Source organism: Salmo trutta, unplaced genomic scaffold, assembly GCF_901001165.1.
Source record: "Salmo trutta unplaced genomic scaffold, fSalTru1.1, whole genome shotgun sequence".
Taxonomy (NCBI): domain Eukaryota; kingdom Metazoa; phylum Chordata; class Actinopteri; order Salmoniformes; family Salmonidae; genus Salmo; species Salmo trutta.
Window position 1 is genome coordinate 605,261 of NW_021822576.1, and position 22,363 is coordinate 627,623.

The 22,363-nt window shown below is 47.1% G+C and overlaps 2 protein-coding genes across 3 annotated transcripts; one reads left to right on the forward strand and one right to left on the reverse strand.

The window, feature by feature from the left end:
- Positions 1 to 1,235: 1,235 nt before the first annotated feature.
- On the reverse strand, positions 1,236 to 9,994 carry LOC115182760 (translation machinery-associated protein 16). Of its 2 annotated transcripts, XM_029744206.1 has the most exons (8): positions 9,878 to 9,994; positions 8,532 to 8,641; positions 8,392 to 8,429; positions 5,699 to 5,783; positions 2,776 to 2,924; positions 2,635 to 2,677; positions 1,555 to 1,636; positions 1,236 to 1,503 (listed from the first exon to the last, which is right to left on the reverse strand). In XM_029744206.1, exons 1-8 carry the CDS (start codon positions 9,878 to 9,880, stop codon positions 1,411 to 1,413), a joined length of 603 nt encoding a protein of 200 aa, XP_029600066.1. In that variant the 5' UTR covers positions 9,881 to 9,994; the 3' UTR covers positions 1,236 to 1,410. The 2 variants fall into 2 exon arrangements, with proteins under 2 accessions (XP_029600066.1, XP_029600065.1); XM_029744205.1 differs by having other exon boundaries at positions 1,236 to 1,636.
- Positions 9,995 to 10,037: 43 nt separating this feature from the next.
- On the forward strand, positions 10,038 to 22,271 carry LOC115182772 (H/ACA ribonucleoprotein complex non-core subunit NAF1). The gene is made up of 8 exons (XM_029744220.1): positions 10,038 to 10,137; positions 11,456 to 12,183; positions 12,751 to 12,844; positions 13,746 to 13,828; positions 14,055 to 14,215; positions 15,433 to 15,484; positions 17,870 to 17,981; positions 21,970 to 22,271. Exons 2-8 carry the CDS (start codon positions 11,491 to 11,493, stop codon positions 22,269 to 22,271), a joined length of 1,497 nt encoding a protein of 498 aa, XP_029600080.1. The 5' UTR covers positions 10,038 to 10,137; positions 11,456 to 11,490.
- Positions 22,272 to 22,363: the final 92 nt, after the last annotated feature.

The window sequence follows — 22,363 nt, forward strand, 5'->3', positions numbered from 1 at the left end:
ACTGACTGGATACGACCTTTACACTCACTCTGACTGACTGGATACAACCTTTACACTCACTCTGACTGGATACAACCTTTACACTCACTCTGACTGGATACAACCTGGATACGACCTTTACACTCACTCACTCTGACTGACTGGATACAACCTTTACACTCACTCTGACTGACTGGATACGACCGTTACACTCACTCTGACTGACTGGATACAACCTTTACACTCACTCACTCTGACTGACTGGATACGACCTTTACACTCACTCTGACTGACTGGATACAACCTTTACACTCACTCTGACTGGATACGACCTTTACACTCACTCTGACTGACTGGATACGACCTTTACACTCACTCTGACTGACTGGATACGACCTTTACACTCACTCTGACTGACTGGATACGACCTTTACACTCACTCTGACTGACTGGATACAACCTTTACACTCACTCTGACTGACTGGATACAACCTTTACACTCACTCTGACTGACTGGATACGACCTTTACACTCACCCTGACTGACTGGATACGACCTTTACACTCACTCTGACTGGATACGACCTTTACACTCACTCTGACTGACTGGATACAACCTTTACACTCACTCTGACTGACTGGATACGACCTTTACACTCACCCTGACTGACTGGATACAACCTTTACACTCACTCTGACTGACTGGATACAACCTTTACACTCACTCTAACTGGATACAACCTTTACACTCACTCTGACTGACTGGATACGACCTTTACACTCACTCTGACTGACTGGATACGACCTTTACACTCACTCTGACTGACTGGATACGACCTTTACACTCACTCTGACTGACTGGATACGACCTTTACACTCACTCTGACTGACTGGATACGACCTTTACACTCACTCTGACTGGATACGACCTTTACACTCACTCACTCTGACTGGATACGACCTTTACACTCGCTCTGACTGACTGGATACGACCTTTACACTCACTCTGACTGACTGGATACGACCTTTACACTCACTCTGACTGACTGGATACGACCTTTACACTCACTCTTGATTCTGATACCTCCTATTGGTTGATTCTGATACTTCCTATTGGTTGATTCTGTTACCTGCCGGGAAGCTCTGATCGCATCTTTCTATAAAGAGTTTCCAAGTTGTTTTGAACACAGCAACACACACGCTCCAATTCTATGTTTAAAGAGGGAGACGCCTCTTAAATAAAACAGAACAACAGTATCGCTCTCTGTCTTTAGGTTTATTAGATGTCTGTATTGGGACACACACACACACACACACACACACACACACACACACACACACACACACACACACACACACACACAAAAACAGGTTGGCTTAACCCCAGTCAGTTAAGATGGCTGACATCCCCAGAGTTTTAACACGCAAAGCATTATGGGGCATCTTCCTGGGTGTCTGAATCTGAGTCCTCCATCAAGGCCTCCTCCTCCTCCTCTCCTGCGGCAGTCCCCTCCTCCTCCTCCTCCTCTCCTGCGGCGATCTCCTCCTCCTTTCCTCCGGCGGTCCCCTCCTCCTCTCCTCCTGTTCTGTCCATCCCTCGGGAAGAGAACTTCCTCATCTTGATGTTGGGAAGCTTCTTTAGATCACCGCTCCACTCCCTGAAACCAACCAATCACAGATCAGAACCATGGAATCATCCAATCACAGATCAAAACAATAGAATCATCCAATCACAGATCAGAACAATGGAACCAACCAATCACAGCTCAGAACAATGGAATCATCCAATCACAGATCAGAAACATGGAATTGCCGGGTTCACCTTGGGGTCATGATAGGGGCTGTACCAAATGGTTGATGTATTAGAATAATTGATTATGTTGTATTAATAGAAGGGTTATAAGACCCCTCCCTCCTTACATATATAGGGTCCTGGACTACAGATTAACTAATATATATATATATATATATATATAGTCATTATAAAGGTTTAATATTGTTCCACAGTTTTCTTCTAGTCTCTCTGCCTCTTATAAAGAAAACGGTCTGAGAAATGTGTAATTGTGTGACAGAACTCTGCAGGGGAGTGTAAGAGATAAGAGACTAGTCAGACATTCCTCTATAAATCAGCCTGGGGACATTTACTGCTGAGCCTTTAGATAACACTGAAACTCTTGTTTGTATAAGCTGTGTGGCTGCATGGGCTTGGTCTCATGGGTAGAAGGTAATGATGTAGGCAGTGACGTCACTAAGATATATGACTGTAGGCATGGGCTTGGTCTCATGAGTAGAAGGTAATGATGTAGGCATAATAAAACAACTCGGACCCTTTTCTATTTTGCAGAACTTACTCTGGAAACATGCCTGCTATGTTACTTCTATCTGCAATTGCATTAATAAAGGTTTTTGAATTATTTAATTAAAGATATTGTCTGAATGCTAATTTCACCAATGATTGACAAGGAACAAGGAACGAACCACACAGAATTAACCAATCAGGTGAGAGAACGTTTCAGAGAGAAATGTAACAAATAGAGCTGTTTTTCATGAATCATCACAACTCTACTGGCAACAACCAATCAGATCACAGCTCTACTGACACAGACCAATCAGATTCCTGCTCTAGCCAGAGGTGGGTTGTCATTGGTCGTCTCACCTGAAGGTCTTGAGATGTTTAGAGTTGATGATGTCTGGAATCTCTGAGGAGAGAAGAAGAACACAACGTCAGGGTTCACTGTGTGTGTGTGTGTGTGTGTGTGTGTGTGTGTGTGTATCACCGTGTGTGTGTGAGACTGACCGAAGCCGTTGCCATGGTACAGAGCGGTCTCTCTCTCTACAGTCTGTTTGATGACAGTCTCCCTGCTGCCATGGAGACGACCCTGACGACCTTTGATCCCGTTCACCAGCTCTATCTGGTCCAACTCCCCGTCAAACCTCTGCAGGTACCTACACACACACATTTTAAATACTTTATTTGAATCCACCAATCACATGTACCAAAAAAAAGATCCAAACATTTCAAAGGTTCCTGTCTGCATGTCCCTCAAGGGTACAGGAAGCACCTCCTTCTCCAAGCAGCTAGGCTGCCCACAACAGCTGAAACAGGAAGCACCTCCTTCTCCAAGCAGCTAGGCTGCCCACGACAGCTGAAACAGAGCAGTACCTAGCCAACTGCTTTGCTCTAGTCCCACGACAGCTGAAACAGAGCAGTACCTAGCCAACTGCTTTGCTCTAGTCCCACAACAGCTGAAACAGAGCAGTACCTAGCCAACTGCTTTGCTCTAGTCCCACGACAGCTGAAACAGAGCAGTACCCAGCCAACTGCTTTGCTCTAGTCCCACGACAGCTGAAACAGAGCAGTAACCTAGCCAACTGCTTTGCCCCAGTCCCACGACAGCTGAAACAGAGCAGTAACCTAGCCAACAGCTTTGCCTTAGTCCCACGACGGCTTTAGGCCCTTCCAAAGTCTAAAATAGGCCTATGCCACGCCGCCCCAACATGTCACAAGGCTCCTTGGCCAATCGGAGTAATGAAAGATTATATTTGCCCCGATGAAACATGGTGAAGCACCAAAATTGCCTTCTCTGGAAGCCTGTGTTTCAGACATAAGTGTCATGACGTTGGCCTGATGGTAAGGTTTATGACCCCCCCCCCATAAATACCTTTCTCCCTTCCCCTCTCTGACCCTACTGAAGGACTTGAATAGCCTGTGTTAAATATAGAGAGTCTGGGAACATCAAACAAATGGGGAAAAGGAACCATATTTTGGTAATAAAACCAGTTGGAAATATGCTTGGGAACGTAATGAGTATGTATGTCAGTTCGGTTGTCATCTGAGACATTATGACTGATGACAGGACGACATAAACTGTACCTGGGAAAGTATCCACCCTCTAGTTATCAGAGTCACATGGAATTGTTATGCAATTGAAATGTTTGATATTGAAATTGTTTGTTAGGAGATTAAATGTAATTTTAGCTTCCAAATGAGAGAATTGGGTTTTCATAAGGAAAGTGCCCTGCTTGATCAGTGGCCCACCCCTGTGAAGAGGAGGGGTTATAAACGATGAAACACATCCTTCCCCCTCTCCACTATATAAGCCTTTGACGAAAAGATAACCAGGTGGTTCCAGTACGTGAGGTCTGCAGCCTCTACGTTAGAAGGACACACGTCAAGTACAGAACTAAGCCAACCTCGGCGTGAGCTATGGTGGCGAATGGTATGAACTTTGAGCTTATTCACTACAGAAGTGATACTTCCTAGCCGTTGAGTTAGCAGCGGCCACTGTAGACGTGGGCTAGGAAAGGATGGACGACAGATCCAGTCTAACAAACAGACGAAGATACCACCACGTATCCAATTTACCACCAGAGACATTCTTCCGAGGACAGGAAGATCTGTTGGCCAACCCGGCCAGCATCTACGACCAATCTACCGAAGCGCAGCTCAGAGTAAATATTTATTGCATTTTCCTTTTCCAAATGGGCGGTAATTTAGAATGCATAAGATAATGTATTTACGATAGCCTAGCTGCTGTTGGTGGTTCCTCAGTCTTCCTGCTCTTTCATTCAAGCCCAACCCCCTTTTCCTTTGTGTAACCAGCTTTCACACAGGTTCCGTCCACCAGGACGTGTTCTGTATGACATCATTGTATTCTGTGTATTTGTAATTCTGTGTGATTAGTTTAGGTATTTAGTAAATAAATAATTAAACCCAATTTTGTATTGCTGATTCAACTTGTTAGCCAGGGTTCGTGAAGATAGCCAAGAATTTACAACTTTCATTATGAGACTGAAAATAAGATAAGGGTTAATATTGACTGCTATCGATGTAAAATATTACTAAGTATTTTAAGAGTTTATTCGGAAGATAACAGCTCTATAAACGTTCTTCCGTGGTGCCCCGACTTTGTAGTTAATTACATTTACATGATTAGCTTAATCAGGTAATATTAATTACAGAGAAATAATTTTATAGGTTAGCATGTCATATCACTTAATCCGGCATAGCCAAAGACACGACATAAGGAAGTAGATGGCTGCAAATATTTTACTTTGAAACTCGGACAAAACAGAGATGCTTGTTCTAGGTCCCAAGAAACAAAGAGATCTTCTGTTGGATCTGACAATTAATCTTGATGGTTGTACAGTCGTCTCAAATGAAACTGAAGGACCTGGGCGTTACTCTGGACCCTGTGATGGACCTGGGCGTTACTCTGGACCCTGTGAAGGACCTGGGCGTTACTCTGGACCCTGTGAAGGACCTGGGCGTTACTCTGGACCCTGTGAAGGACCTGGGCGTTACTCTGGACCCTGTGAAGGACCTCGGTGTTACTCTGGACCCTGGTCGATCTTTTGACGAATATTTCAACATTCATAACGTCGCAAAAATCTGAATTTTTCTGTCCAAAAATGATTTAGAAAAGCTAATCCACTAATAGTAAGACATTGATATTGATTACATTGTTGGGTTTAGACCTGGTAAAGACATTGATTACTACATTGTTGGGTTTAGACCTGGTAAAGACATTGATTAATACATTGTTGGGTTTAGACCTGGTAAAGACATTGATTAATACATTGTTGGGGTTTAGACCTGGTAAAGACATTGATTACTACATTGTTGGGTTTAGACCTGGTAAAGACAGTGAGAAAGCAACAGTTTGTGGAAATGGAGGAGAAAGAGCAAACTACACATGAACATCGACACGGGTCCTGACCTCTCTATGATGTGACAGGCGTCCTGTTTGGTGAACTCTGTCTTCTCAGAGTCCAGCTGGCTCTGAAACCACTGCAGCTTATCACCTACACACACACACAATACAAGGTAAGAGGGGGTACACCCTACCGCTGTACTCACCAACACACACAATACAAGGTAAGAGGGGGTACACCCTACCGCTGTACTCACCAACACACACAATACAAGGTAAGAGGGGGTACACTCTACTGCTGTACTCACCAACACACACAATACAAGGTAAGAGGGGGTACACCCTACCGCTGTACTCACCAACACACACAATACAAGGTAAGAGGGGGTACACCCTACTGCTGTACTCTCCTACACACACAATACAAGGTAAGAGGGGGTACACCCTACTGCTGTACTAACCAACACACACACACAATACAAGGTAAGAGGGGGTACACCCTACTGCTGTACTAACCAACACACACACACACACACAATACAAGGTAAGAGGGGGTACACCCTACTGCTGTACTAACCAACACACACACACAATACAAGGTAAGAGGGGGTACACCCTACTGCTGTACTAACCAACACACACACACAATACAAGGTAAGAGGGGGTACACCCTACTGCTGTACTAACCAACACACACACACAATACAAGGTAAGAGGGGGTACACCCTACCGCTGTACTAACCAACACACACAATACAAGGTAAGAGGGGGTACACCCTACTGCTGTACTCACCTACACACACACACAATACAAGGTAAGGGGGGGTACACCCTACCGCTGTACTAACCAACACACACACACAATACAAGGTAAGAGGGGGTACACCCTACCGCTGTACTAACCAATACACACAAACAATACAAGGTAAGAGGGGGTACACCCTACCGCTGTACTAACCAACACACACACACACACACACAATACAAGGTAAGAGGGGGTACACCCTACCGCTGTACTAACCAATACACACAAACAATACAAGGTAAGAGGGGGTACACCCTACCTGTCTTTTCTTACTACCACTACATTTACTAAACAAACTACCTTGTTGTTGTCATGTTGTGTCAACAACATGGTAGCAACACAACGTGTCAACAACATGGTAGCAACACAACATGACAACAACATGGTAGAAACACAACATGACAACAACAAGGTAGACCAAACATGACAACAACATGGTAGAAACAACATGGTAGCAACACAACATGACAACATGGTAGAAACACAACATGACAACATGGTAGGAACAACATGACAACAACATGGTAGATACAACGTGTCAACAACAAGGTAGAAACAACATGACAACAACATGGTAGGAACACAACATGGTAGTAACACAACATGACAACATGGTAGAAACACAACATGACAACATGGTAGAAACAACATGGTAGATACAACGTGTCAACAACAAGGTAGAAACAACATGACAACAACAAGGTAGAAACAACATGACAACAACATGGCAGAAACACAACATGGTAGTAACAAAACATGGTAGCAGCACAAAACATGGTACAAACATTATTTGGCACAGACAACAGCACAAAGGGAAGAAGGTAGAGACAACAATACATCACAGCAGCCACAACTGTCAGTAAGAGTGTCCATGTTTGAGTCTTTGAATGAAGAGATTTTGTGTTAAACGCTCTACAACAAAGCTTTATTGGTGTCCAACAAGCTTTCTCTGCCCTTGACCTTTGTTTTGGAGGTGTTCAGAACAAGGTGATGTGGTTTGGGTAGAAGAACGCCCCTCTCCCTACAGGTGTGATTACTACCTCTGGGGGTTTACAGCTGGAGGTAGTCACCTCATACAAGTACTTGGGAGTATGGCTAGATGGTACACTGTCCTTCTCTCAGCACATATCAAAGCTGCAGGCTGAAGTTAAATCTAGACTTGGTTTCCTCTATCGTAATCGCTCCTCTTTCACCCCAGCTGCCAAACTAACCCTGATTCAGATGACCATCCTACCCATGCTAGATTACGGAGACATAATTTATAGATCGACAGGTAAGGGTGCTCTCGAGCGGCTAGATGTTCTTTACCATTCGGCCATCAGATTTGCCACCAACGCTCCTTATAGGACACATCACTGCACTCCATACTCCTCTGTAAACTGGTCATCTCTGTATAACCATCGCAAGACCCACTGGTTGATGCTTATTTATAAAACCCTCTTAGGCCTCACTCCCCCCTATCTGAGAGATCTACTGCAGCCCTCATCCTCCACATACAACACCCGTTTGCCAGTCACATTGTGTTAAAGGTCCCCAAAGCACACACATCCCTGGGTCGCTCCTCTTTTCAGTTCGCTGCAGCTAGCGACTGGAACGAGCTGCAACAAACACTCAAACTGGACAGTTTTATCTCCATCTCTTCATTCAGACTCAATCATGGAGAGCCCCCGTCCCCGCAGGAGTCCGTTTGGTAGGCCGTCATTGTAAATAAGAATTTGTTCTTAACTGACTTGCCTAGTTAAATAAAGGTGAAATATAAAAAATATGCATATAAATGGATGAGAGAGCTTCCTACTGCTTGAGCTGTTGTTGTTGATGTAAATTGAGAAGAGTGTGGGGCCTAGGATCGAGCCTTGGGGTACTCCCTTGGTGACAGGCAGTGGCTGAGACAGCAGATGTTCAGTAACAGTAGTACAGTAACAATAATAGTACAGTAACAGACTGTCAGACTCACCAATGCTGTTGAGACGAGTGGCCTTCTCACTCTTTTGTCTGTGGAGGCAGAGATACACACTTAACTTTATAAATATATAAGAATATACAGGATTCTCTCTGTTCAAAACACAAACGCAAACCATCTCCCTCCCTCCTTACCTCTCCTTCTTTCCCAGACGTATCTCCTGGCTGGCCAGGTAAGCAGCTTTCCTGCTATAGGGATGACACACCTTCTCCTTCTGAGTTGGTTTACCTTTCCCCGCCTTCGGCTACACACACACACACACACACACACACACGACTGTTAGAACACTTCCTTGCATTATTCTACACCGAACTAAAATATAAACCCAACATGTAAAGTGTGGGTCCCATGTTTCAATAACTGAAATAGAATATCCTAGAAATGTCCATACGCACAGAAAGCGTATTTCCCATCCAGCTGATAGCTGTGGCATATCAAGAAGCTGATTTAAACGGCATGATCATTACACAGGTGCACCTTGTGCTGGGGGACATTAAAAGGTCACTCTAAAATGTGAAGTTTTGTCACACAACACAATGCCACAGATGTCTGATGTTTTGAGGGAGCGTGCAATTGACATGCTGACTGCAGAAATTTTCTCCAGGGCTGTTGCCTGAGAATTTAATGTTCATTTCTCTACTATAAGCCACCTCCAAAGTCATTTTAGAGAATTTGGCAGTACGTCCAACTGGCCTCATAACCGCAGACCACACCAGCCCAGGACCTCCACATCCGGCTTCTTCGCCGATGGGATCGTTTGAGACCAGCCACCCAGACAGCTGATGAAACTGAGGAGTATTTCTGTCTGTAATAAAGCCCTTTGTGGGGAAAAACTCATTCTGATTGGCTGGACCTGGCTCCCCAGTGGGTGGAGCCCTCCCAGGCCCACCCATCGCTGCGTCCCTGCCCAGTCATGTGAAATACTTACTTAAAAGCTTAAGTAAAATAAGAGTTAAGAAAATATTTAATAAATAAACTAAAGTAAAAAAAAAAACAATAACAATAATGAGGCTATCGGCGGGGGTACAGGCTAGTCGAGGTAATATGTAGGTAGGGGTAAAGTGATTATGCATAGATAATGAACAGCGGAGAGCAGCAGCGTAAATAAATGAGTATTTAATGCAAATAGTCTAGGTATCCATTTGATTAGCTGTTCAGCAGTCTTATGGCTTGGGGGTAGAAGCTGTTAAGAAGCCTTAGGACCTATTTTTTTTATTTAACTAGGCAAGTCCTAGACGTGGTGCTTGTGAAAGTCACGTGAAATCCATAGATTAGGACCTAATTTATTTATTTCAATTGACTGATTTCCTTATATTAACTTTAACTCATAAATCGTTGAAATGGTTGCGTTTATATTTTCGTGCAGTATACATCCACTAGGTTCTAAGAGCGCTATAACGTTATATAAATCAAGGTTTAGCTAAATATATTTATACATATATAGATACATGTTAACGATGTTAAATAAGTGTAATTTTACCATGTTTTAGTTGTATGTGCGAAGTCTGATCATCGGTTGAACACACGTGTTCTGTATTGACAACTCCGGCGGATGTTGCTGGTCCGTCGCACAACACTGTCCGTCATTTCATCCGGCGGCGGAAAGAAGGTTCCACAAACCGGAAGACAACAAGACCACGTTGTTTCCGAATCAAAACGTGTTGCGAACAGCAGAGTAACGTTACTGAGAGTAGCAGAGAGCAGACCGAGAACAGATTTACAGCCTTAACTACTCTTAACGTAAGTCCATCTTCATCTACACGTTTGTAATATGATGCACAACATTGTAATAATGTCATCGGTATAATACAGAATTGGCGATACAATACTAAAGATAATTTAAAACTCCGACTAACAGTAACGTTGTCTGGTTCTGAGAATGCCTAGCAACCAAGCTACATAACTGTTGTATTAACCAGTGGACTAGCTAACGTTAGCAACCAAGCTACATAACTGTTTTATTAACTAGTGGACTAGCTAACGTTAGCAACCAAGCTACATAACTGTTTTATTAACTAGTGGACAAGCTAAGATTAGTAACCAACCTACATAACTGTTTTATTAACTAGTGGACTAGCTAACGTTAGCAACCAAGCTACATAACTGTTTTATTAACTAGTGGACTAGCTAACGATAGCAACCAAGCTACATAACTGTTTGTTTAACTAGTGGACTAGCTAACGTTAGCAACCAAGCTACATAACTGTTTTATTAACTAGTGGACTAGCTAACGTTAGTAACCAACCTACATAACTGTTTTATTAACTAGTGGACTAGCTAACGTTAGCAACCAAGCTACATAACTGTTTTATTAACTAGTGGACTAGCTAACGTTAGCTAGCTACGAATTTAACTCCAGTGTTATGAACTCTGATTGTAAAACGTATTTTTTCATAGATGTGGCTGGCAGACTAGCTATCCAGCTAGTTCTAAAGTTAGCTAATACCTGAAAGTAACCAATGGGGCAGGGTAGTTGACCAAGGTAAAAATGTGTACCACCAAGTACTAAGTCATGTTTTTCAGAGGGGGTCAAATACTTATTTCCCTCATTAAAATGCAAATCAATTTATAACATTTTGCTGGATTTTTTGTTGTTGTTATTCTGTCTCTCACTGTTCAAATAAACCTACCATTAAAATGATAGACTGATCATTTCTTTGTCAGTGGGAAAACGTACAAAATCAGCAGGGGATCAAATACTTTTTTCCCTCACTGTACCTGGGCTATACAGCCCTGCGGGAGGGTTTGTCCCGTTTGCGTCTGTTAGCTTCCGTTCTGTGTGGTTCCTAGTGACTATTACCCAGCTGATTGTAGTTGTGGTATCCAGGTGTGATAGTCTCTACCCAGCTGATTGTAGTTGTGGTATCCAGGTCCCCAGGTGTGATAGTCTCTACCCAGCTGATTGTAGTTGTGGTATCCAGGTCCCCAGGTGTGATAGTCTCTACCCAGCTGATTGTAGTTGTGGTATCCAGGTGTGATAGTCTCTACCCAGCTGATTGTAGTTGTGGTATCCAGGTGTGATAGTCTCTACCCAGCTGATTGTAGTTGTGATATCCAGGTCCCCAGGTGTGATAGTCTCTACCCAGTAACAGGATGGAGGCCCAACCAGAGGAGACGGCCGTGGTACCAGAGGTTCTTCAGAGCTCAGCAGAGACACACAGAGAGGAACTGGAACTTAACAACGGTACCAGCACCGAGCACCGGGAGGAAGGATGCACAGCTGAGACAGAACCTCAGGGACTGACCTCCGTGACCTCAGACAGCCGTTTACCTGCGGAGTTAACGGGAGGAGCAGAGGAGATGGAGGTTACGGAGAATCTCAACTCTGTCTCGAGCTCCGAGCTGGGAGACGGAACCACACACACACACCTCCCCAAGGACGTCTTCCTGGACGTCTCCCTGGACCCCTCTCAGAACCTCCCCCTGGACCCACCCCAGGACCCCTCTCAGAACCCCCCCCAGAACCTCCCCCAGGACCCCCCCCAGAACCTCCCCCACGACCCACCCCAGGACCTCCCCCAGGTACTGTTGACGTTACAGGACGGTGTGTGTGTCCGGGACCAGCGGGACGGTGTGTGTGTCCGGGACCAGCGGGACGGTGTGTGTGTCCGGGTCCAGCGGGACGGCAGCAGCTCCTCCTCAGACAGTGATTCAGACTCCTCTTCCTCCGGTGTGACGCTGGCTGTTGTGTTAGGTCAGGCAGATGACGAAGATGATGATGATGAAGGCTTCAGTCGGACAAAGAAACCCTGTTCCATCAAAACCCTGGACGAGATCCTGCCTGAGGTACCCCTGACCTCTAACCCCTGACCTCTCTAACCCCTGGCCTCTCTAACCCCTGGCGCCTCTCTCTAACCCCTGACCTCTCTAACCCCTGGAGCCTCTCTCTAACCCCTGACCTCTCTCTAACCCCTGACCTCTCTAACCCCTGACCTCTCTCTAACCCCTGGCGCCTCTCTCTAACCCCTGGCGCCTCTCTCTAACCCCTGAACTCTCTCTAACCCCTGGCCTCTCTCTAACCCCTGGCGCCTCTCTCTAACCCCTGGCCTCTCTCTAACCCTGACCTCTCTCTAACCCCTGACCTCTCTCTAACCCCTGATCTCTCTCTAACCCCTGGCCTCTCTCTAACCCCTGGCCTCTCTCTAACCCCTGGCCTCTCTCTAACCCCTGACCTCTCTCTAACCCCCCTGACCTCTCTCTAACCCCCCTGACCTCTCTCTAACCCCCGACACCTCTCTTGTATCTCTCCTCTGGGAATTCAGAACTTCATGTGAGTAAAAATAAAGTTAGCGTCGTATTCACATGAAAATTGTGTGTGTGTGTGTGTGTGTGTGTGTGTGTGTGTGTGTGTAGGAGTTGCCTGCTGTCGAGGAGTTGACGGTTGTTCTACCAGAGGAGGCGGAGATACTGCCCCTGGGATCAGTCACCAGCATCATCCAACAGCTGGGTTAGTCCCTCCCCCTAGGACCAGTACCATCCAATAGCTGGGTTAGTCCCTCCCCCTAGGACCAGTACCACCCAACAGCTGGGTTAGTCCCTCCCCCTAGGACCAGTACCATCCAACAGCTGGGTTAGTCCCTCCCCCTAGGACCAGTACCATCCAACAGCTGGGTTAAACTCTCCCCCTAGGACCAGTACCATCCAATAGCTGGGTTAATCCCTCCCCCTAGGACCAGTACCATCCAATAGCTGGGTTAGTCCCTCCCCTTAGGACCAGTACCATCCAATAGCTGGGTTAATCCCTCCCCCTAGGACCAGTATCATCCAATAGCTGGGTTAGTCCCTCCCCCTAGGACCAGTACCACCCAACAGCTGGGTTAGTCCCTCCCCCTAGGACCAGTACCATCCAACAGCTGGGTTAGTCCCTCCCCCTAGGACCAGTACCATCCAACAGCTGGGTTAGTTCCTCCCCCTAGGACCAGTCACCAGTACCATCCAACAGCTGGGTTAGTCCCTCCCCCTAGGACCAGTACCATCCAATAGCTGGGTTAGTCCCTCCCCCTAGGACCAGTACCATCCAATAGCTGGGTTAATCCCTCCACACTACACCAGTGGTTTTGACAGTCTGGATTACGAGCTTTAGTCGGGGCTAAGAAAAAATGTAAGAGTTGGTTTTCTTGATTTTGATAAGAGAGATGAAAATGTATTTAATTTAAGGTTATAAGTTGTAGGAAAAATATAAATTGACCGTTTTTTTTTAAGGTTGTGTTTTTGGATTTGAGGATGGAATGGGTTCCCCAGATATTGTGGTGAGAACTTGACCCTGGATTGACCCTTGACCACTGCCCTTCACATTACCCTCTGACCCCCTCTGACCCCTCTTGGTGTCTGTTGTGTTTCCTCAACAGTGATCATACAGTCATTTAAGGACACGCCCCCTCTGAAGGACGACAGCGTCATCTTCAACTCTGATAGGCTGGCCGTGGGCAAGGTAGGAGGGGCTTAGAGTCTGGGGGAGGAGTCCTCAGAGTACTGGAGATTTACTGGAGGTTCTTTAATCATTCTCTCTCCTCCTCCGGGTATTTGAGGTGTTTGGGCCGGTCTCCAGTCCCTTCTATGTGTTGAGGTTTAACTCTCTCCTCCTCCGGGTATTTGAGGTGTTTGGGCCGGTCTCCAGTCCCTTCTATGTGTTGAGGTTTAACTCTCTCCTCCTCCAGGTGTTTGAGGTGTTTGGGCCGGTCTCCAGTCCCTTCTATGTGTTGAGGTTTAACTCAGAGAGCGACATCACAGAGAGAGGAGTGAAGCTGAAGGACTCCATGTTCTACGCCCCGTCGCTCACCGACTACACCCTGTACATCCTCACTGAGCAGCTACGACGGTCAGTCCACACTGACTACACCCTGTACATCCTCACTGACTACACCCTGACTACACCCTGTACATCCTCACTGACTACACCCTGTACATCCTCACTGAGCAGCTACGACGGTCAGTCCACACTGACTACACCCTGACTACACCCTGTACATCCTCACTGAGCAGCTACGACGGTCAGTCCACACTGACTACACCCTGACTACACCCTGTACATCCTCACTGAGCAGCTACGGCGGTCAGTACACACTGACTACATCCTGACTACACCCTGTACATCCTCACTGAGCAGCTACGGCGGTCAGTACACACTGACTACATCCTGACTACACCCTGTACATCCTCACTGACTACACCCTGTACATCCTCACTGACTACACCCTGTACATCCTCACTGAGCAGCTACGACGGTCAGTACTCACTGACTACACCCTGACTACACCCTATACATCCTCACTGAGCAGCTACGACGGTCAGTCTACACTGACTACACCCTGACTACACCCTGTACATCCTCACTGAGCAGCTACGACGGTCAGTACTCACTGACTACACCCTGACTACACCCTGTACATCCTCACTGAGCAGCTACGACGGTCAGTACACCCTGACTACACACTGACTACACCCTGTACATCCTCACTGAGCAGCTACGACGGTCAGTACTCCCTGACTACACACTGACTACACCCTGACTACACCCTCTACATCCTCACTGAGCAGCTACGACGGTCAGTCCACACTGACTACACCCTGTACATCCTCACTGACTACACCCTGACTACACCCTCTACATCCTCACTGACTACACCCTGTACATCCTCACTGACTACACCCTGACTACACCCTCTACATCCTCACTGACTACACCCTGACTACACCCTCTACATCCTCACTGACTACACCCTGACTACACCCTCTACATCCTCACTGACTACACCCTGTACATCCTCACTGACTACACCCTGACTACACCCTCTACATCCTCACTGACTACACCCTGACTACACCCTCTACATCCTCACTGACTACACCCTGACTACACCCTCTACATCCTCACTGACTACACCCCGACTACACCCTGTACATCCTCACTGAGCAGCTACGACATGTATAATTGAAGCTCTGTGTGTGTGTGTGTGTGTGTGTGTGTGTGTGTGTGTGTGTGTGTGTGTGTGTGTGTGTGTGTTGTGGTGTGTGTGTGTGTGTGTGTGTGTTTAGGTTGAAAGGCTCCGACGCATCCTGGAAGAATGACCAGGAGCCTCCACCAGAGGTGATTACCCATAATGCCTTCTAAATAGTAGAGAGGGGAGGATCACAGGCCCTGTCTGATTACCCATAATGCCTTCTAAATAGTACAGAGGGGAGGATCACGGGTCCTGTCTGATTACCCATAATGCCTTCTAAATAGTAGAGAGGGGAGGATCACAGGCCCTGTCTGATTACCCATAATGCCTTCTAAATAGTACAGAGGGGAGGATCACGGGTCCTGTCTGATTACCCATAATGCCTTCTAAATAGTAGAGAGGGGAGGATCACAGGTCCTGTCTGATTACCCATAATGCCTTCTAAATAGTAGAGAGGGGAGGATCACAGGTCCTGTCTGATTACCCATAATGCCTTCTAAATAGTAGACAGAGGATCACAGGTCCTGTCTGATTACCCATAATGCCTTCTAAATAGTACAGAGGGGAGGATCACGGGTCCTGTCTGATTACCCATAATGCCTTCTAAATAGTAGAGAGGGGAGGATCACAGGTCCTGTCTGATTACCCATAATGCCTTCTAAATAGTAGAGAGGGGAGGATCACAGGTCCTGTCTGATTACCCATAATGCCTTCTAAATAGTAGACAGAGGATCACAGGTCCTGTCTGATTACCCATAATGCCTTCTAAATAGTAGAGAGGGGAGGATCACAGGTCCTGTCTGATTACCCATAATGCCTTCTAAATAGTAGACAAAGGATCACAGGTCCTGTCTCATTACCCATAATGCCTTCTAAATAGTACAGAGGGGAGGATCACAGGTCCTGTCTGATTACCCATAATGCCTTCTAAATAGTAGACATTTTGACTATGTGCAAATAGAACATTAATGTTAGTGACATTTCTAATTTTATACGTCAGGATTTCATTTGGACTTCATCTAGTAGACTGGTCTTTATCTAGTAGAATTCACTGAACTCTATTGAGGAAGAGACTGGTCTTTATCTAGTAGGATTCACTGATCTCGTCTCTCCTCTGTCCTGTCCCCTCTCGTCTCTCCTCTGTCCTGTCCTCTCTCGTCTCTCCTCTGTCCTGTCCCCTCTCATCTCTCCTCTGTCCTGTCCCCTCTCGTCTCTCCTCTGTCCTGTCCCCTCTCGTCTCTCCTCTGTCCTGTCCCCTCTCGTCTCTCCTCTGTCCTGTCCCCTCTCGTCTCTCCTCTGTCCTGTCCCCTCTCGTCTCTCCTCTGTCCTGTCCCCTCTCCTCTCTCCTCTGTCCTGTCCCCTCTCCTCTGTCCTGTCTTCTCTGTCCTGTCCTCTCTCGTCTCTCCTCTGTCCTGTCCTGTCTCGTCTCTCCTCTGTCCTGTCTCCTCTGTCCTGTCTCCTCTGTCCTGTCTCCTCTGTCCTGTCCTCTCTCGTCTCTCCTCTGTCCTGTCCTGTCTCGTCTCTCCTCTGTCCTGTCCTCTCTCGTCTCTCCTCTGTCCTGTCCTGTCTCGTCTCTTCTCTGTCCTGTCCCCTCTCGTCTCTCCTCTGTCCTGTCCCCTCTCGTCTCTCCTCTGTCCTGTCCTCTCTCGTCTCTCCTCTGTCCTGTCCTCTCTCGTCTCTCCTCTGTCCTGTCCCCTCTCGTCTCTCCTCTGTCCTGTCCCCTCTCGTCTCTCCTCTGTCCTGTCCTCTCTCGTCTCTCCTCTGTCCTGTCCTCTCTCGTCTCGTCTCTCCTCTGTCCTGTCCCCTCTCGTCTCTCCTCTGTCCTGTCCTGTCTCCTCTGTCCTGTCCCCTCTCGTCTCTCCTCTGTCCTGTCCTCTCTCGTCTCTCCTCTGTCCTGTCCTGTCTCCTCTGTCCTGTCCTCTCTCGTCTCTCCTCTGTCCTGTCCTCTCTCGTCTCTCCTCTGTCCTGTCCCCTCTCGTCTCTCCTCTGTCCTGTCCCCTCTCGTCTCTCCTCTGTCCTGTCCCCTCTCGTCTCTCCTCTGTCCTGTCCCCTCTCGTCTCTCCCCTGTCCTGTCCTCTCTCGTCTCTCCTCTGTCCTGTCCTCTCTCGTCTCTCCTCTGTCCTGTCCTCTCTCGTCTCTCCTCTGTCCTGTCCCCTCTCGTCTCTCCTCTGTCCTGTCCCCTCTCGTCTCTCCTCTGTCCTGTCCCCTCTCGTCTCTCCTCTGTCCTGTCCCCTCTCGTCTCTCCTCTGTCCTGTCCCCTCTCGTCTCTCCTCTGTCCTGTCCCCTCTCGTCTCTCCTCTGTCCTGTCCTCTCTCGTCTCTCCTCTGTCCTGTCCCCTCTCGTCTCTCCTCTGTCCTGTCCCCTCTCGTCTCTCCTCTGTCCTGTCCCCTCTCGTCTCTCCTCTGTCCTGTCCCCTCTCGTCTCTCCTCTGTCCTGTCCCCTCTCGTCTCTTCTCTGTCCTGTCCCCTCTCCTCTCTCCTCTGTCCTGTCCCCTCTCCTCTGTCCTGTCCTCTCGTCTCTCCTGTCTCCAGGCGTTGGACTTCAGTGATGATGAGGCAGAACAGAAGATGAAAAGGAAGAAGAAGAAGGGGAATGTCCAGAAGAGTGAGAGAGAAAGAGGACAGAGAGCTGATCCTCAACCAGGTCAGACACTCAACTCACACTGGTTCTGGTCCACTCAACACAACACTGGTTCTGGTCCACTCAACACAACACTGGTTCTGGTCCACTCAACACAACACTGGTTCTGGTCCACTCAACACACACTGGTTCTGGTCCACTCAACACACACTGGTTCTGGTCCACTCAACACACACTGGTTCTGGTCCACTCAACAAACTCTGGTCCACTCAACACTGGTTCTGGTCCACTCAACACAACACTGGTTCTGGTCCACTCAACACACACTGGTTCTGGTCCACTCAACACACACTGGTTCTGGTCCACTCAACACACACTGGTTCTGGTCCACTCAACAAACTCTGGTCCACTCAACACTGGTTCTGGTCCACTCAACACAACACTGGTTCTGATCCACTCAACTCACACTGGTTCTGGTCCACTCAACACACACTGGTTCTGGTCCACTCAACACAACACTGGTTCTGGTCCACTCAACACAACACTGGTTCTGGTCCACTCAACACAACACTGGTTCTGGTCCACTCAACACAACACTGGTTCTGGTCCACTCAACACAATACTGGTTCTGGTCCACTCAACACTGGTTCTGGTCCACTCAACACACACTGGTTCTGGTCCACTCAACAGATAGCTGGATTAGACCCTATCGTAGATGGATTAGACCCTATCGTAGATGGATTAGACCCTATCGTAGATGGATTAGACCCTATCGTAGACAGATTAGACCCTATCGTAGCTGGATTAGACCCTATCGTAGACGGTTTAGACCCTATCGTAGACGGATTAGACCCTATCGTAGATGGATTAGACCCTATCGTAGACGGATTAGACCCTATCATACCTGGATTAGACCCTATCGTAGACGGATTAGACCCTATCGTAGATGGATTAGACCCTATCGTAGACGGATTAGACCCTATCATACCTGGATTAGACCCTATCGTAGATGGATTAGACCCTATCGTAGATGGATTAGACCCTATCGTAGATGGATTAGACCCTATCGTAGACGGATTAGACCCTATCGTAGACGGATTAGACCCTATCGTCGACGGATTAGACCCTATCATACCTGGATTAGACCCAATCGTAGATGGATTAGACCCTATCGTAGCTGGATTAGACCCTATCGTAGACGGATTAGACCCTATCGTAGACGGATTAGACCCTATCGTAGACGGATTAGACCCTATCGTAGACGGATTAGACCCTATCGTAGACGGATTAGACCCTATCGTAGACGGATTAGACCCTATCGTAGACGGATTAGACCCTATCGTAGACGGATTAGACCCTATCGTAGATGGATTAGACCCTATCGTAGACGGATTAGACCCTATCGTAGACGGATTAGACCCTATCGTAGACGGATTAGACCCTATCGTAGACGGATTAGACCCTATCGTAGACGGATTAGACCCTATCGTTGATGGATTAAACCCTATCGTAGCTGGATTAGACCCTATCGTAGACGGATTAGACCCTATCGTAGATGGATTAGACCCTATCGTAGATGGATTAGACCCTATCGTAGACGGATTAGACCCTATCGTAGACGGATTAGACCCTATCGTAGATGGATTAGACCCTATCGTAGACGGATTAGACCCTATCATACCTGGATTAGACCCTATCGTAGACGGATTAGACCCTATCGTAGATGGATTAGACCCTATCGTAGACGGATTAGACCCTATCATACCTGGATTAGACCCTATCGTAGATGGATTAGACCCTATCGTAGATGGATTAGACCCTATCGTAGACGGATTAGACCCTATCGTAGACGGATTAGACCCTATCGTACACGGATTAGACCCTATCGTAGATGGATTAGACCCTATCGTAGCCGTAGATGGATTAGACCCTATCGTAGATGGATTAGACCCTATCGTAAATGGATTAGACCCTATCGTAGACGGATTAGACCCTATCGTAGACGGATTAGACCCTATCGTCGACGGATTAGACCCTATTTTACCTGGATTAGACCCAATCGTAGATGGATTAGACCCTATCGTAGCTGGATTAGACCCTATCGTAGCTGGATTAGACCCTATCGTAGACGGATTAGACCCTATCGTAGACGGATTAGACCCTATCGTAGACGGATTAGACCCTATCGTAGACGGATTAGACCTTATCGTAGACGGATTAGACCTTATCGTAGACGGATTAGACCCTATCGTAGATGGATTAGACCCTATCGTAGATGGATTAGACCCTATCGTAGATGGATTAGACCCTATCGTAGACGGATTAGACCCTATCGTCGACGGATTAGACCCTATCGTACACGGATTAGACCCTATCGTAGATGGATTAGACCCTATCGTAGCCGTAGATGGATTAGACCCTATCGTAGATGGATTAGACCCTATCGTAGATGGATTAGACCCTATCGTAGACGGATTAGACCCTATCGTAGACGGATTAGACCCTATCGTCGACGGATTAGACCCTATTTTACCTGGATTAGACCCAATCGTAGATGGATTAGACCCTATCGTAGCTGGATTAGACCCTATCGTAGCTGGATTAGACCCTATCGTAGACGGATTAGACCCTATCGTAGACGGATTAGACCCTATCGTAGACGGATTAGACCTTATCGTAGACGGATTAGACCCTATCGTAGACGGATTAGACCCTATCGTAGATGGATTAGACCCTATCGTAGATGGATTAGACCCTATCATACCTGGATTAGACCCTATCGTAGATGGATTAGACCCTATCGTAGATGGATTAGACCCTATCGTAGATGGATTAGACCCTATCGTAGATGGATTAGTTCCTATCGTAGATGGATTAGACCCTATCGTAGACGGATTAGACCCTATCGTAGACGGATTAGACCCTATCGTAGACGGATTAGACCCTATCGTAGATGGATTAGACCCTATCGTAGCCGTAGATGGATTAGACCCTATCGTAGATGGATTAGACCCTATCGTAGATGGATTAGACCCTATCGTAGACGGATTAGACCCTATCGTAGACGGATTAGACCCTATCGTAGACGGATTAGACCCTATCGTCGACGGATTAGACCCTATCATACCTGGATTAGACCCAATCGTAGATGGATTAGACCCTATCGTAGCTGGATTAGACCCTATCGTAGCTGGATTAGACCCTATCGTAGACGGATTAGACCCTATCGTAGACGGATTAGACCCTATCGTAGACGGATTAGACCCTATCGTAGATGGATTAGACCCTATCGTAGATGGATTAGACCCTATCGTAGCCGGATTAGGTGGGGAAAAAAAAAATTTAGACCCTATCGTAGACGGATTAGACCCTATCGTAGACGGATTAGACCCTATCGTAGACGGATTAGACCCTATCGTAGACGGATTAGACCCTATCGTAGACGGATTAGACCCTATCGTAGACGGATTAGAGCCTATCGTAGACGGATTAGACCCTATCGTAGACGGATTAGACCCTATCGTAGACGGATTAGACCCTATCGTAGACGGATTAGACCCTATCGTAGACGGATTAGACCCTATCGTAGATGGATTAGACCCTATCGTAGACGGATTAGACCCTATCATACCTGGATTAGACCCTATCGTAGACGGATTAGACCCTATCGTAGATGGATTAGACCCTATCGTAGACGGATTTAAAGTGAGCATTTTGTGCAATAAATACATTTATTTTTTTAATGTTCTGAACAAATATCCGAGGAGAAAAGCAAGCATGGACTTTGAAGAATGTAAAATAGAGCAGAGTACAAATGTCAGATGAGGAGGAGAGAGCACAGTGATGAAGAATCAGTACATTTTACATGACATTTTAGTCATTTAGCAGACGCTCTTATCCAGAGCGACTTACAGTAGAGTGAATACATTTTATTACATTTTTTAAATACTGTGATGGTTGTTGGCTGTATATCATTTGAGCTTTAACCCCTCTCTCTGTGTGTGTGTGTGTGTGTGTGTGTGTGTGTGCCCTCATTTTCTTTCTCTTCCAGGCAGAGATTCCGTCACCAGACCGCAGATGTCCCAGAGGCCTTTGCAACAGAGTCGTCCACCCCGCCGTGACAACTGGGGTCCCCCACCCCGATACGAAGGGGCTCCATTCTACACACACCAGCCCCACTACCCCTACCCTCCCCCCTACCAGCCCCAGTCCTTCCCCCTCTACCCTCCCCCTCCTCCCCCCCACATGTCCTTCCCCTGGTCTCCTCCCCCCTCTCACCCCTACCACAACCTCCCCTTCTCTCACCTCCCCCCTCCTCCCCCACCACCCACTGGCCCTTATCCTCCTCAGTGAGGACACACACACACACACACACACACACACACACACACACACACACACACTACTAGTGACTGTACACCTCTCCTCCTACACACTCATCAACG